Source organism: Labeo rohita, chromosome 3 (genome assembly GCF_022985175.1).
Source record: "Labeo rohita strain BAU-BD-2019 chromosome 3, IGBB_LRoh.1.0, whole genome shotgun sequence".
Lineage (NCBI taxonomy): Eukaryota > Metazoa > Chordata > Actinopteri > Cypriniformes > Cyprinidae > Labeo > Labeo rohita.
Window position 1 is genome coordinate 27,788,906 of NC_066871.1, and position 16,148 is coordinate 27,805,053.

At 37.2% G+C, this 16,148-nt stretch overlaps 1 protein-coding gene across 1 annotated transcript in view; it reads left to right on the plus strand.

Moving 5' to 3' along the window:
- Positions 1-16,148, plus strand: part of wnk4b (WNK lysine deficient protein kinase 4b) — a 76,902-nt gene that overhangs the window by 46,592 nt on the left and 14,162 nt on the right. Inside the window, exons 5-11 of the mRNA XM_051103502.1 lie at positions 7,558-7,646; positions 10,467-10,686; positions 10,796-11,156; positions 13,324-13,511; positions 13,822-13,895; positions 15,676-15,811; positions 16,011-16,127. Coding sequence (XP_050959459.1) covers positions 7,558-7,646; positions 10,467-10,686; positions 10,796-11,156; positions 13,324-13,511; positions 13,822-13,895; positions 15,676-15,811; positions 16,011-16,127 — 1,185 coding nt within the window. The remainder of the gene's footprint in view (positions 1-7,557; positions 7,647-10,466; positions 10,687-10,795; positions 11,157-13,323; positions 13,512-13,821; positions 13,896-15,675; positions 15,812-16,010; positions 16,128-16,148) is intronic.

Genomic DNA, 16,148 nt, shown 5'->3' on the forward strand with positions numbered 1-16,148 from the left:
GTGTAGCAACACCAGTTACACGTTCGATTCCTAGATGATGCAGTGTACTGTACTAAACAAACTGAAAAAGTGAGTAACTTGAATCAGGAGGTAACAAATATGTGACTTTCTATCTTTTATAAAACACAAAAGACGATACATTGAAGAATGCTTCAGCTGTTTTATATATATTTTAACTCAAATATTTTCTTTGAGTTAAAAAAAAGAAAGTCAGTAAATGGTGAGTAAATAATGACAGAATTTTTCGGTGAACTGTCCCTTTAACTGTAAGAACCATCATGGCAGCTTAAACTGTTCCATAAAATAACACTGCTTTCATGTTTACAGCTAACGCATGATATATTTACCGAAACATGTAACCTTGCTATTTTCTGATTTATCTTCCAATTCACCCCTGGAGATGAAAAGCATTTCCATCAAGCACGAGGTCTGCCCCGGCAAGATGACTGTGGTCACTTAACTGAGACGCAGAGAAAATTGACCCTGCCTTTTCACTGAAATCAAAAGCTTTCAGGTCAATTTATGGCCTTCGTGTGAGCGTAAATCCTATAATGAATCTTGCCCGTAAAATGAACGAAGATCTAGTAAAGCTAATCAACCTAATTACAGTTCTCATGAAAGAACATTTCGACATAAACTACTTTGCCTTTTAATGCTTGGATTCTGTGGACGCATTAGTTGGGTGGTATGCTCATGTTAATATAGGCCTATGGTATGAGTACAATAATAATTTGGAGTTCAGCACAGTTTGTTTGTGAAGCTTCCAGTTTGGTACATAAACAAGTGCCATGTTTACATTGTCTGCAGACCTTGGGGAAAAGGTCATTTTATATCCACTGTGATGTTTTCATACTAAGGCACCAGGGCTCCTACATCGTTTCGGGTAGGAAGCATTCTTTTGGTATGTGCGCTGGTTTTTCCGCTTTCACTTTCGAAATCAATCACATTCAGCAGGAAGGAAAGAAGAGGGCAAAGGGGTCGCAGTAACCCCTGACGCTGACCTTGCCTGGCAAAAAATCGTAATGCTCAGCGTTGGTCTTTGACAGCTCGTTAGCTCATAAGACTTGGAATTTTGTGTAATGTTTCCTAAAAGTACCAGCTGTTTAACCAAAAAAATCCTCATTGGGAAAAAGCTCAAATGAGACTGTTGTTGACATAGTAAGAGCTATGACGTGAATGGGTAAAATTTAATTACAAAAAGATTCATTCAACATTGGCTAATGCAGTAACTTATGTGAACCAACAAGACCTTTACAGCATTTATTGTTCATTTTGGTTAAAGGGCACCTATTATGAAACGAAATCTACTTTTACATGGAGCATCGTGCTGTTTTGACCTTGACCTTGACCTCTTCTGAAGACGGGGGCGGGAATATGCAGCTCATTTGCATTTAAAGTGATGCACACCAAAACAGCTCTTTTTTTAGACACACCCCAAAAAGGACATTTTCCTCATGTTATAATAAATAACCTGTGGGGTATTCAGAGCTGTAAAGTCACAGACACATTCTAGGGACACCCAAGACCAATAATACATTATTTAAAAAGGGGCATAATAGGTGCCCTTTAATGTCAAATTCCACATTACTACATTTTAACAATTAAAGATATACTTTGACATGAATGTGTTATGAACAAACAAGAATTAACAATGAGCATTAGTATTTTTTTTTTATAAATGAACATTAACTTCGAACTAGGGCTGTCAGTTTAACATGTTAACTTAATTAATTAGTTATGAAAAAATAACGCAATTAAAATATTTTAACGCAGTTAACGCAGACCTGTACCTCATCTTATTATTACACAGTATTTCATATAGTTGACTGTTGACAAATATGATGCAGGGCAACAACTCCACAAATGCAGTTATGCCCTAAAATTCAAGATATTGGTGCAAAAAATGTCCCTATATATGTTTTGTCTCATGTTTATATATATCACAGGATATCACACAGACAGCACACGGGTGCTGATTTTGTCCCGATCTATCACAAGCTTAAACGTGATTTTATACAACAGTTCAATAAATATGAAGTTGATATTGTGTTAAATTTTTTTTTTGCTCAATTTTGCAGAGAACGTATTACCTTTGAAGCCACAGCAGAATTGTTACACGTCTCCGAGCAACACAGCAGTATTTATGAATGGATCTGTGTTTGTGAACCGATGATTCAAAACCTAATTTATAAACAGAGCCTATACTTAATTTCTGAATAAATCAGCCATTTGAACAAATCAAAGACATTTACCGAAGACATTTAATCTGCTGGCAGATTTAGTTTTTTATTTAGAACAAACAAAATAAATAAAAATAAATAAATAAAAATAATAATAATACATAAAAAATTTTAAAATTAAGAAGAATAAAAATAATTCTGTCATCATTTACTCACCCTCATGTCGTTTCAAACCTTTCTTTTGTAGAACATGAACCTGTTTTGGTTACCAATGACTTTCATCGCATTAACAATGAAAAATGCTAAGATGTTTATCAAATTATCTTCTGTATGTTAGTTTATGTTAGGCCGTTGCAGCCTAAATGTTTATGTGTAATACATTCTATTTTGCTGAAGCTACTTTTGTAATGTCTGTTTGATGTGTTACACAACAATGACTTTAAATTATCTTTTGGGAGTAATTTCTCAACCAAATTTGATGTGCGATTGATTAATCGAAACATTGTGTAATTAATTAGATTAAAAATTTAAATCGACTGACAGCCATAACATTAACACAAATGTATTATGAACAGACATGAATTAACACTAAACAATAGTGTTTTTATAAATGAACATTAACTTTGATTAATAAAACCATTTTGATCATCTTAACACTATCATTAAAGTAACATGAACATTAATGTTTTCAAATGAACCTCATTGTGAAGTGGTTTAGCATAGCTCAGATAATTTGATCTTGGTCAAAACTTGGTCAGAATCCATACTGACATTTGATTCAGATAATCTGTTGAAATCTCTAGAGTAGGCGTGCAAGAGTAGGGTTTTCACTTTTTACAGAAAGGTTAGAAACACATGAAATCATAACCATTATTGACAGCAGACTTTGTATGTGGAGATGAAATCTGGTTTCAAGCCACCAGCGCGTAATTGCTGCCGCTCTTTCAGCTGGTTGTAATGTTGTGCTTCTTGCGTAAAAGTGAGGTAATGATCATACCTTAAGGCACTGGCAAGGAAGAAAAAACAGAGAGAAGATGCTGAGGAGAAATTAAACTATTTTTATTTATTTCTGACTGGTCTCTTAGGCTGGTCTTAGGACAAGCTCAGCTAATAATTACCCCAAACCCTTCTAAAATCAATAAACCAGACCAGCTTGAATAGGCTGAGAGGCCTAATGCTGATGTAAGTGTTTTTTTTTTTTTTTTTTTTTTTTTTTCTCAGAAGGGAAAGAAAAAAACGCTGATTAACGGTGTGTGAAACAAACATAAATGAGCATTTGGTTTTTTGGTTCATGGTCTCAAGGGGTCTCCTCAAAAGACTGTTGTCACCAGGAGGTGCCTGACCAGTGAAAAATCATCCCTTTCAACTCCCTCCTGAAGCCCCATTGAAAGCCTATGAGATCAGTTTTTGCCCACTGGCTCGGACAGAAGCGTTTTTTTAGGGCTGTCCCACCCCCTTTACACTGAATTGCACCTCTGTTTTGTGTTTTCTGTTTTCCTTTCCATCTCAACATTTCAATGGGCCTATTATCTAAGCAATACCAAAGCGTTCCTGGTTACGTCAACAAGTTCCTCTCTGTATTTTCTGGGCAGCTCAGAACATTGAGGTTGCCACAAATATGTTCTGTCCAACAGCAGCATGGATCTTGTCCATGCTTTTGCAATGAGCGTATGGCACCGGGCCTGGCTGGAAGAATACTGAAGTTACGCCATAGTTTTCCTCTGTGAGGATTTCAGGCCAAGAACAGTATTTTAAGTGATGATGTGATGGATTTGAAACCATTTATGGCATTTTGTACAGTATTGGCATATAACTGTTTATGGCATATGGTGTGCTTAAGTTTTCAGTATCGTCGTGGTGAGGATATTTACCTTGAATCAGTGGGTATACTATTGCAAAAATGTCCTCAGCATCACAAATTTGTGGTTTTCACCTCATTTGTTTTACAGCGCGGTTTCGGCTGCCTCAGAATTAGAGCTTGATTTAATTTTGCTTTTCCACTTAACAGAGGAGATGGACTGTGAAAAGAGCATTTCCTTGAATTCCAGAACTGGATTTCTTATCATCTAAATGAGAAGAAGTGACGTTTTTTCTAATTTTATAGATTGACCGTACAGTGCAGTCCTTTTAGCAATTATTTTTCTTTAAAGTCCAGTATGGAATTAATCAAAGCGTTCTTTGTAGTCATTTTTATATGTGTGTTTGTGAGTGTTTATTATGTCCAATTGTGGAAATGCGTCTTCAGAAGGCTTGTAAAATCCAGTTGAGTGTGGAAACAGGCATCCAAACCATGTTCCACAAAGCTTGTCTTGTGTGATCGATGTTTTTCCACAATATGGCGTCTGTTCCCTGTCATTAGACGGCCAACAGATAATAATGATAAAGTGGTCTGTTTAGCCCAGAAGGACTAAATGTACTACTGATGTGATGTGTTCTGTTGACTAAGTATGTGCTGTATAAAAACAAATGTTTGCAGTTTTACATGGTCAGTCTCTTAAAGAGCCTGGTTTCTTCTTATTTATAATTTAAAATATTTATTTAGTTACAGTTTTATGCGAAACTTTGGGAACCCCTTGCAGAATCTGTGAAAATGTGAATAACAAAATAAGAGAGATCATACAAAATGCATGTTATTTTTTATTTAAATCCTTTTCAGCAGTGACTGTATGATATCCATCTTTTCACACTGAGGACAACTGAGGGACTTAAACACAACTATTAAAAAAGGTTCAAACATTCACTGATGTGCCAGAAGGAAACGCAATGCATTAAGAGCCAGGGGGTGAAAACTTTTGAACAGGATGAAGATGTCCAAATTTTTCTCATTTTGTTGAAATATCCTTTTTTTCCCATTAAGTACGGCCCTTTGAAAGCAACAGAAGATACTTGCATGCTTCCTGCTGAAAGACTAATTAAGTACAATTTACCTTGATCTTCAAATTCAAAAAATTTTCACCCCCTCGGCTCTTAATGGACAGTTAAGAGGACAATACTTAATAATAAAAAAAATAATAACATGCATTTTGTATAGTCTATCTTATTTTTTTCTTAAAATTATTCACATTTTCACAGATTCTGCAAGGGTATCCCAAACTTTTGCATAAAGCTGTATATCAGATGCCATCAGTTAGGTATGCAGTAGTTTTTGATAGCTTCCTTTCTGTTAGCTCCCCTTTAAAGAAATGTTTTGGATTCAATTCAAATTAAAGGGATAGTTGACCCAAAAATGAATATTCTGTCATTAATTGGTCACCCTCATGTCGTTCCAAACCGCAAGACCTTCGTTCATCTTCATAATACAAATTAAGATATTGATGAAATCCAAGAGCTTTCTGACCCTGCATAGACAGCAACACAACTGAAACGGTCAAGGCCCAGAAAGGTAGCAAGGATATTGTTAAAATAGTCCATGTGACATCAGTACTTTTTGTGTGCAAAGAAAACAAAATAATGACTTTATTCAACAATTTCTTGAATAAAGGGCCTTAAACGTGGGAGCTGCGTTGCTGTCTATGAAGGGTCAGAAAGCTCTCGGATTTCATAAAAAATATCTTCATTTGTGTTCTGAAGATGAAAGGTCTTACAGGTTTGGAACGACATGAGGGTGAGTAATTAATGACAGAAGTTTCATTTTTGGGTGAACTATCCCTTTAAGCTCTTTTAACATCATCCTATAGACTTCTATTAGTTTTAAGTAGTAGAATTTATAAGCAGTACTAAATACAAATTTTAATTGTTTTTGCAAACTAAAGGGACTGTTTGTATTATATACATTATTGGTTTTATTTTAACAATATAGGGAACCTTAAAAGCAGGCTGTTTTTGCCGTTATGATTGGCTAAACTCTTTTAATGTGAAGTGAGTAAAAAATGTCCCTGCCAAGTTGTTTTAGAGATTAGCTTAGGTCTACATAGCCATAATGAAGCCAAACAGAGTCTGAAGCTTCAAAAACAATGAAACACTGAAGGTCAAACCAGCAGCATTGTCTGTAACATTGTTATGTTTACACACACAGCTTTGTCTTTAGGGTGTGAATCATTCAACTGGATTCCAAAGCATTTTTGGAAATGATTCAGTTTGATTGGGTACATAATTTGATTCTTTCTGATTAACAACAGTGCAGTTCGGTATGTTTTAAAATACATTTATATTTTTGCCCTATATGTCTTTTAGGCAAGGAAAAGGAGTGCAGACTGTATTGCACCAATATATATATAATTGACTGCAAAAATCTGCCCTCTTTAGTTACTGTTGCTATGTTCGACAAACAATGCCAGTCACACTACATATCATGTTTTCATGCAGTGAAAAATACATCGTGGAAATTGACAACATGCTGACAGACAAGACAGAGCAGGTTACTTCTGGTGTGAAACAAGGTCTTATCTTTAAAATTTTGTTTTTTTTTTGTGTGTTTTAAATGTTCTTTTTGTGGCTCAATCAATCGATGCATGAACCAATCGTCTTTTCTTCTTTATTTAAAACATGAAAAAAACATGAATGAACATCAGAAAATTTTATTTCAACCACAGAAAGACGTCAATAATACACATAATTTTTCAAGTTCAAGTCCACCGAAGTTAATCAACTCTCCTGTCTGATTTGTTTGTTGGACAGAATGGCGTATTAGGCGTTATGATTGGTCAGATCACTTATCAATCAAGCTGTTTGCGAAGAGTCAATTACTTAATGTTTTTGCATATTAAGTTATGGGCCAACACAACGTATTCATAATTTAAATGTTGTATTTTAAGATTTATCCACATAAAGCTATGTTAAATTAATATTTAATACATCTGATCCATGCAGTGTATACAATTTCTAATTTTACCATGTTTGTGGAACTAAATATTGGCAAAATATGAGGCGCATGCTATGCAGTTCTATTTTGTGTGACAGAATGAAATATCAGCACATATAGTATCTGTAAATACTTTAAACATCTTCATTTGAGTCCCTAAAAATGTAACACTATGTAAATCAGCATGTACACACAACATCACATTCACACTAGTTGTGTTTACAGTTTGGAGAGGACTGTGCTTTTCAAACAGGATTTGTGCGTTTTTGACCTCTGAACTGGTCTGGCCTGGTCTACTAATCTCTTAATGCAACTAAGTGTAACATTTGTGCTAAACAAGCAGAGATCTCTTACAGCGCCTTGTGTTTTGTGTGAAGATGGCTGGATGTTTTTTTTTTCTTTGTCAGTCAGCCTTCTTGACAAACGTACACACACAAAATTGTTTTTCCCATTATAGTCTTGACTCCCCTCCTGATATTTTCCCCCACCCATGCCATCCATCAGTAATTGACACCTATGACATTTCCATTGTCTAACGTGAATTTACCTTCCCTCTCCCCCTCCTCTCTTTTTCAGGGCATGAAGCCAGACAGTTTTTACAAAGTGAAAGTCCCTGAACTGAAAGAGATCATTGAGGGATGCATCCGGATGAACAAAGACGAAAGGTAACTATAATGTCTACAAGATCAAGAAGAAGTTTAACAAACAGGAACATCTGTAACCAAAGAACTGCAAAGGCGTGTATTTGCACCAGCAGTCGTCGTAATGTTTTAACACCTGCCAGACGGGTTTTTACTGTGTGCACATTTAAACAACAATACACCAGATTCTTGTCCTTTTGACATTTAAACAACTGCTCAGAGAGCCCTGCACGCCACTATTTTTGTTACCCAGCTGCACTGGTTGATATTTCTGTTCCGCCCTACATTGATCAGGTGACATATGGTTACAGAATCAACAGCGTCAAAGACGCCGATATGAACACTGTAGATTTGTCGTGGTACAAGGGCATAACGTTTCTCCTCTGAGTTGTTTGTCGTGACCTCTGTGATGTCAGAGTGTTAAAAAGAGAGGGAGTTAAGGTTAGGGTTACTGACACATTCCTCCCCGTCTTTTTAGCTCCCAGCTAATGTCACAAACACAGTATATATATTTCTATTTGGGTTTATTTTTGGTTGCACACGTCTATAGCAGCTTTATGACCATCATGGAACCCATGGAACCCAATTTGGAACACTCTACTTTGGCAGCTACACAAATAGCACAACACATGACTCATAATAGTGTTTAACATTAACATGTTGCTAAGCTAACAGCGTGGTACTTTAACATGAAAATACACACAGTAGTGTGTTAATTATTAGCAATTCTCTTGCTTTCACTGCTGAGAAAAACAATAGAAACCATCACAGAAATTCGAATGGTTTCCACAACAAAACATTACACGCCATCAACTTTTAACCATTGAAACCATTAAAAATGGTTTTCTATCGTGTGTTTTGGGACATATTTCATTCCACCATTAGAAAGCGACCAGTTACCAGCAGAAACCCACAGTGTCCATTACAGAACACGAAACCAGTACCAAAAAGTCCCATTATAACCAGTAAAACTATTACAAACTTTGTGATGGTGTCATTATTTTTTTTCAGCAGGGTTCTTAGGCCCAAAAGTCATGCTAACTCTGTAGGCAGATCACTAGGTTTTGGAAAACTTTCTGTAGACATTCTGCAAACATGATTTTTGGCTTTTTCCCCAGTTTTATACTAAAAAAAGTAACCAACAGTTTCCATCTGTAACCAGCCTATTCTCCTCTTGAAATCACTCAATCACACCACTTTTGTTCTGCCCAAAATATCCTCATAATCATGTAATCAATTTAACATAACACATTTCTGCCTGGATAATGGTCCATTTAATGTCATCCAGCCATTATGTAAAGCGTTAGGTCAATAGCCACTAGTAATGACTCACTCCATCCAGCAGCAGGTAATTCTGATGATTAATAGTGTTGATTTAATTAACTCCAGTTTTTGTGGATGAATGTTCTTACTCTCAATCACATTAAGATCTCAAAGTGCGTGCCTGACAGTCCGTCTCCTGTAAGATGTGAGAGCTTATTATGCTAGGATTTCACCTTTTTTTATTGGTTGCATTTTTCACAAAGACACTGTAGTCTTAGCAACAAGGAAATCTGGTTGTAAATTGGCTTGGAAGATTGGGAAAATAATTAGCATTGATAGCTCATGTAAACAGCATTCATCAGAAACTAGCTTAAAATAGCTAGTTTAGTGTAGTAATTAATAGTTGTCACTTGTGAAGAAAAAAATATTTGGTTAAAATACGGAGTGGAACGAAGCTTTTATTGCAGCTAGATGGTATCGTTACAACATCTACCAGCAGGGGCTAACTAGTTCATGTTAAGGCCATTTCACACTGAGTGTGATGCGAAAAAGTGAGGTGAATCTCTGACAAATGGTGATTTCACATAGAGCCAGGGTTGCCAGGTTTTTACAAAAAAACCCGCCCAATTGCTTCTCAAAACTAGACCAATCGTGTTTTAAGCAGGGTCCACTATTAAAAATTTCATTCTGGGGTGTAAAATGCACATTTTTTGTTAAGGTTCCTCTGGTAAATTCGTATTCCAGGCGCTAAATATGACGTTATTGGGGTCGCTTAAACCCTCGGACATGAAAAACAACCCGCAGCAACAGTGTTAAAGTAGCCCAATTCCCGTGGACTTGGCAACACTGCATCGAGCACCAAACAATTGATCGCCTTCTGCAAATTCACACCTGCATGCTAGGTGGTGCCAAAAAAAATGCATTTTTTTTTTTATATGTATCTTGTATATGTGACCCCAGACCACAAAACCAGTCTTAAGTAGCATGGGTATATTTGTAGCAATAGCCAAAAATACATTGTATGGGTCAAATTGATCGATTTTTCTTTTATGCCAAAAATCATTAGGATATTAAGTAAAGGTCATGTTCCATGAAGATTTTTTGTAAATTTCCTACCGTAAACATATCAAAACTTAATTATTTATTAGTAATACGCATTGCTAAGAACTTCATATGGACTAACTTTAAAGGTGATTTTCTCAATATTTCAATTTTTTTTCCATCTTCAGATTCCAGATTTTCAAATAGTTGTATCTCAGCCAAATATTGTCCTATCCTAACAAACCATACATCAGTGGAAAGCCTATTTATTCAGCTTTCAATGACCCTTATGACTGGTTTTGTGGTCCAGGGACACCTATGGATTTAGCATCATCTTGTGTGCTTTTTCACACTGCAAATAATCACGTCTGGTGTGAATAGCACAATATGGATCTAATGTTTCAATTCAGAAGCATCGAGACGAACATTCACACCAAATTTTCATGTTCAGTGTGAAAAGCCCTTTAACCAGCCAAAACCTTGAACCCCTTTTGTAAAACCCAGAAGGAAGTATATAATCTTATGCATTTTCTTGTTTAGGTACACTATCCAGGACCTGTTAGAGCACACCTTCTTCCAGGAGAATAATGGTGTCCGTGTTGAATTGGCTGAGGAGGATGACATGGTGAAGTCTGGCCTTAAACTCTGGCTTCGAATGGACGACACCAAGAAGCTCCATGGCAAATATAAGGACAACAACGCCATCGAGTTCCTTTTTGAACTCTACAAGGACGTCCCAGAAGAAGTGGCTCAGGAGATGGTGAGATCGAAAATCTTGATTTGACAGAGATTAATTTCCATTTTTGCTGTAATTTCCGTGCCATTACTGAACAGATCAGCAAAGATAACGACTAATCCATGTCCTTCAGGTTGTTCTTGGCTTCGTCTGTGAGGCAGACTATAAACTGGTGGCCAAAGCCATCCGTGATCGCGTCACCGCCATCAAGCGCCAACGAGAGAAGCTCCGCCGACAGGAGGAACCCGAACCTAGTCTTGAAGCCGAACCTTCAGTTTCGAACCCACCTACTCCTAAGCCCCCTGTGGAGACGCCCGTATCCACCTCTACTCAAACTCCGCCCACTGTCACAGTATCAGGACCCGTTTCCTTGCCTGCAAATGAATCACTGGACTCTGGCTTCAATGCCAGCTTTGCCACCGAACCCGAGGAGCCAGATGCTGACCAGCGGCAGCATTTCAACATACGTCACGCCAGCTACTCATCAGCGACGTGTAAGTTTGTGTACTCTTCTATATATTAAAGTCGGAATGAAATAGAAATTCACCCTTTCCCAGAGGTGTCCAAAGCTGTTCCTGGAGGGCCACTATCCTGCAAAGTTTAGCTCCTATCTCAATTAAACACACCTGAACCAGCTAATAAAGGTTTTTAGGATTACTAAACAGGTGTGTTGGGGCAAGTTGGAGCTAAACTCTGCAAGAATGTGGGCCCTCCAGTAGCAGGACTGGACAGCCCTGCCTCATCTATTTTCTAAATGCATATTATAGATGTCATTTTGAGCAATTCATCAATGCATATGCATATTTTTCAATGTCGTAACTCAACCTTGCACTCTTGATTTCATCCACCTTTGAGTACCCACATCTCAAAATGTAACTAACAACCAATACATAGAACCAAGTCCCATCCACATTTTTTCTTTTTTGATAATCTGTTATACTCAGATGTCACAATACAGAAGAATGTGCTGATTAAGGCAATTACATATGTGGCAACATCTTCAGTCTTGTCTGTGTTGTAAGTTTTCTAAAATCCTATCTGTTGATCTCTATTTCTTGCTGAATGTCTTTTTTGTGACTTCTTCAAACATGTTTTTCGTGACCAAATGACCTTTGAAACCAACATGATATACTTCTTAGTGGATAAAAAGTTGATAAATTGTACAGTATGTTGGCATACTTTCATTACTGAACCATTAGCATGTATGGAATGTTTACTAACTTCCATAGCAATTTAAATGGTTAAGTTAGTTTTGAAAAACTTTAAATTCAAAGAAGAAAAAAGTAATGGGCAGTTTGTTTGTCACTCGTTTCCATTTCGTACATGTTTTTAGTCTGGTGTTTATTTGATCCAGTACTCACAGTCTGGCTCCAATTTGTTGCCATGGAATCATCATTTTATTTTAGATTTGCACAAAACACTACCATTCAAAAGTTTGGGGTCAGCAAGATTTTCTTTCAAAGAAATGTATTCGTTTATTCAGCAAGGATGCATTAAATTGATCAAAAGTGACAGTACAGAAATGTGTAATATTATAAAAGGTTTCTATTTCAAATAAATGATGTTTTGAATATTTCTAATCATCAAAGGATCCTGAAAAAAAATGTCATGTTTTCCACAAAAAATTTAAAGCAGAACAGCTGTTTTCGACATTATTAATAATGAGAACTGTTTCCTGAGCACTAAAACAGTGGAATAATTTAAATGTAATTAAAATAATAAAAAATTAAGTGTAATCATATTTCACAGTATTGAGGTTTTCACAGTTTTTTTAACAAATAAATGCAGCCTTGGTGACCTCTTTCTGATAATCTTACTGACATGAATGTTATGTGTATATTACCTCCATGAAAGTCGTTATATAACCTGTGGCCAGTTGCATAAACTGCTTATACTAGTCTTAAAGTGATAGTTCACCCAAAATGAATATGAAAATTCTGTCATTAGTTCCTCGATTTCATGTCGTTCCAAACCTGTAAGACCTTCATTCATCTTCAGAACACAAATTAAGATATTGTTGATGAAATCCGAAAGCTTTCTGACCCTGCACAGACAACAGCGCAACTACCACGTTTAAATGGGTCATCGGATGCCCATTTTCCACAAGTTGATATGGTTCTTTAGAGTCTTAATGAAAAGTCTATAACGTGCTTTGGTTAAATTTCTCAATGGTAGTGTAAATAACACCAAAATCAGCTCTGCAAAAATCATCCCGAGGTTGCTTTAAATGTTAATGAGCACTGCTCGCCCCACCCCTCTCTTCTCTTTGTGGAGTGACGAGCCTGTTTACTTTAGCTGCGGTTAACCGCTAAACTTGCTAACTAGCACATTATTAGGAAAGGCAATTGCAAAGATTCATAAAAAAACCCCTTATACTCACTTCTGCTGTAAGTGAAGCTGGGTCACGAATGATTTGTGCAAACATAGATATGGATATATTTAGATCGGGAGGCACGTTCCATTCACAAACTAAAAACTGAAAAGTAAAAACTGGTCAAACTATTTGTTAAGACACGTCTTAACATAGTGACTATGTTTATGCAACCCCTGCTTCCTTGCTAGGGCAAACATGTCATCTCTATGCACTTTAGCATTATCTGTAAGCTGCACACTAACAAACTACTTTCTTCTTGTTTGGTTGAATTGTGGTTCCCATGGCAGCTGACTGTGAGACGGATGGATATCTCAGCTCCTCCGGGCTTCAGGAACCGTCAGAAGTTCGAGGTCCTGTGGCAAACCAACCCTCCACAGCTCCACAACCAACCAGTGGAGCTCCTCAAGTGGAAACCCCACCCACTGAAGCCGCTTCCACCCCAGCTGCAGTGATCCCAGCTCTCCGTTTCCCCTCGGTAGGTTACCAACGAGCCAAAAGTGACAATAAAGGCATTTATAATGTTACAAAAGATATTTATTTCAAATAAATGCTGTTCTTTTGAACTTTCTATTCATCAGATAATCCTGATAAAAAATTATGATGGTCTTCACAAAAAAACAGCATAACTGTTTTTAACATTGATAATAACACTTTTTTTTTCTTGGGCACCAAATCAGCATATTAGAATGATTTCTGAAGGATCATGTGACACTGAAGACTGGAGTAATAATACCTCATTTGAGTCACAATTTGCACTGCTAATCATTTTCTTTTGCCTCCCACAGAGCATAGCTGTGTCTCAAAACACAGAGAGGGCCCAATCAGGAAATGCCAGTGGTTTTTCCTCTCCTGTCGACAGGTAGGCTGAATTCTGATTAACAGCCATACACAGTTCCCACTGCTCCCTACACACTAAACATGCAATATCTGTCTAAAAATGTCTAAGAATAGGCTAGGCTTATCAGTGATGATAATGTTAGGCTGCTTTCAGCCTTATGCTGGAGCTGGTTTCAGGCAATGAAACTATGTAAATAATAAAATATATTAGCATGAAAATATCATGTATTGGCGATCTTGCAGGCTGATGATAGGACCCAACACTACTGTAGCATATTATTTACTCATGCTCCATGCATCCTATGTGTACATAACTTCCTTCTTTCAGACGAATGCAATTGGACTTATATTACAATTTATTCTGGCACTCCCAAGCTTTAGAACAGCATAGACGGGTGTTTCTCCTCATCAGTCCAAAACAAGTCCAATAATATGCATCCATCCATAATAAAAAGTGCCTCACACGGCTCCGGGGGGGTTAATAAAAGCTTGTAAGAAAAATATCCATATTTAAAACGTAAGAAACACTTTAATCTAGTTTGCGCTAACAGTTGTACACAGAACCTTCTTCTTTGACAAGGGGCGTGGCAGTACTGAAATACTGTCTAAGCTGTTCGCCAATCGCAATGTAGTGGGACAGCTAACCAATCACAACACATTTTTTTTTGGAAGGCGGGTCTTCGTTAAACCAGGAACTAATCGAGCCATATGTGCCAGGCTGGGAGAAATGTATTGTAATAATGTAAATTATGTTAAAAATAATGTGTTTTCGAACCACCAAGCATGAAAGCATGTTCTAGTTCTAGCCCAAAACAAAATCAATACTTTGTAAAAGAGCATAATAGGACCCTTTAAATGGATAACGTAGGACATTTCTTTACAAATCCTTATTTTGTATACTTACTTTGTACTTATTACAGTTTATAAAGTTAAAAATAGGGATTTTTTTGTATTACACAAATGCTTGATTTGCTTCATAAGGCCTTTATTAACCTCCAAAGTGTGAAGCGCTTTTTATGATGGATAGGCACATTTTTTTGTGCTTCAAAATTTCAACAGCCATTTACTGCCATTATAAGGCTTGGAAGAGCCAGGATATTTTTTAAATATAACTCCGATTGTATTCGTCTGAAAGAAGAAAGCCATATACACCTAGGATAGCTCAAGTGTGAGTAAATCATAGGGTAATTTTCATTTTTGGATGAACTATACCTTTAAATGCCCTGCAATGTCACCAACCTGGTCTTAACCTGTTAAGCTATGAACAGAGAATCAGTCCTATACAAGACTGTCATTTAAATAAAACCTCCCCCACTGTGTGTGTGGATGTGGCTTTTGTTTTGACGTCAAGAAAATGTGGATCTGATCCCAACTGTGAGAGCTGTAATCTTACTCACCAACTGACCAACATTGTGCCACGTTTACCCATGGTGCCCGTAGGGCTCCAGTGGAGGGCAGTTCTGTTTTTGTGTGACTCATATATAGACACACACACACATACACTGCACACAGCCTAGTGGTAAGTGCATTAATGGTAATGATTTAGCTCAGGGGAGCAATTTACTATGAAGGCCATTTCTGTAGGAAACCAACAAAGGTAGCATATGGTCAAGTGGGTACACAAGGACACTGTTGCATTTTACTCAGTAAGCACAACGTGATTTAGAAGATCTATCGTAAATTACTTTGCCTTTATGTGCTAATGGTAAATTGTTAAAAGAAACATTCTGTGAAGTCAAGTTCTGTGAAATTCAGGAAGTCAGAATGTCACCATGTGTTTTATATCCTTCCTCTCGGAACAGCTACGCTTCTGATGTCACCTCTGGTTTGAGTGACGGAAACGAGGGTCTTTCTGAGAGAGGCGGGAAAGGTCAGAGCAAACGCACCGGAACCAAGCTGCTCAGGAAGAGAGCTCGATCACGGCTACGCATCACTGGGGTGACTCATCTGTCAATTAGCTAGCCTTAATTAACTGTCCATACGCAGTTCCTGACCTTACACTATGCTAATACCAAGTCAGAAAATGTGTCTTGGCTCAAAAAATGGGTAGCTGCTTTCAAAATCAGTTGCCTTTTTGTGATACACTCACAGATTAATGCTCTCGAATCATTCCCTACTTGTGTCTTCCTTCACGCAGCTGTCAGATAAAGTGGATCGGGTTGTAGAGTGTCAACTACAGACCCATAACAGCAAGATGGTGACATTTAAGTTCGATCTGGATGGAGACAACCCAGAAGACATTGCTGCAGTAATGGTGAGCTAGCAACACACTCAA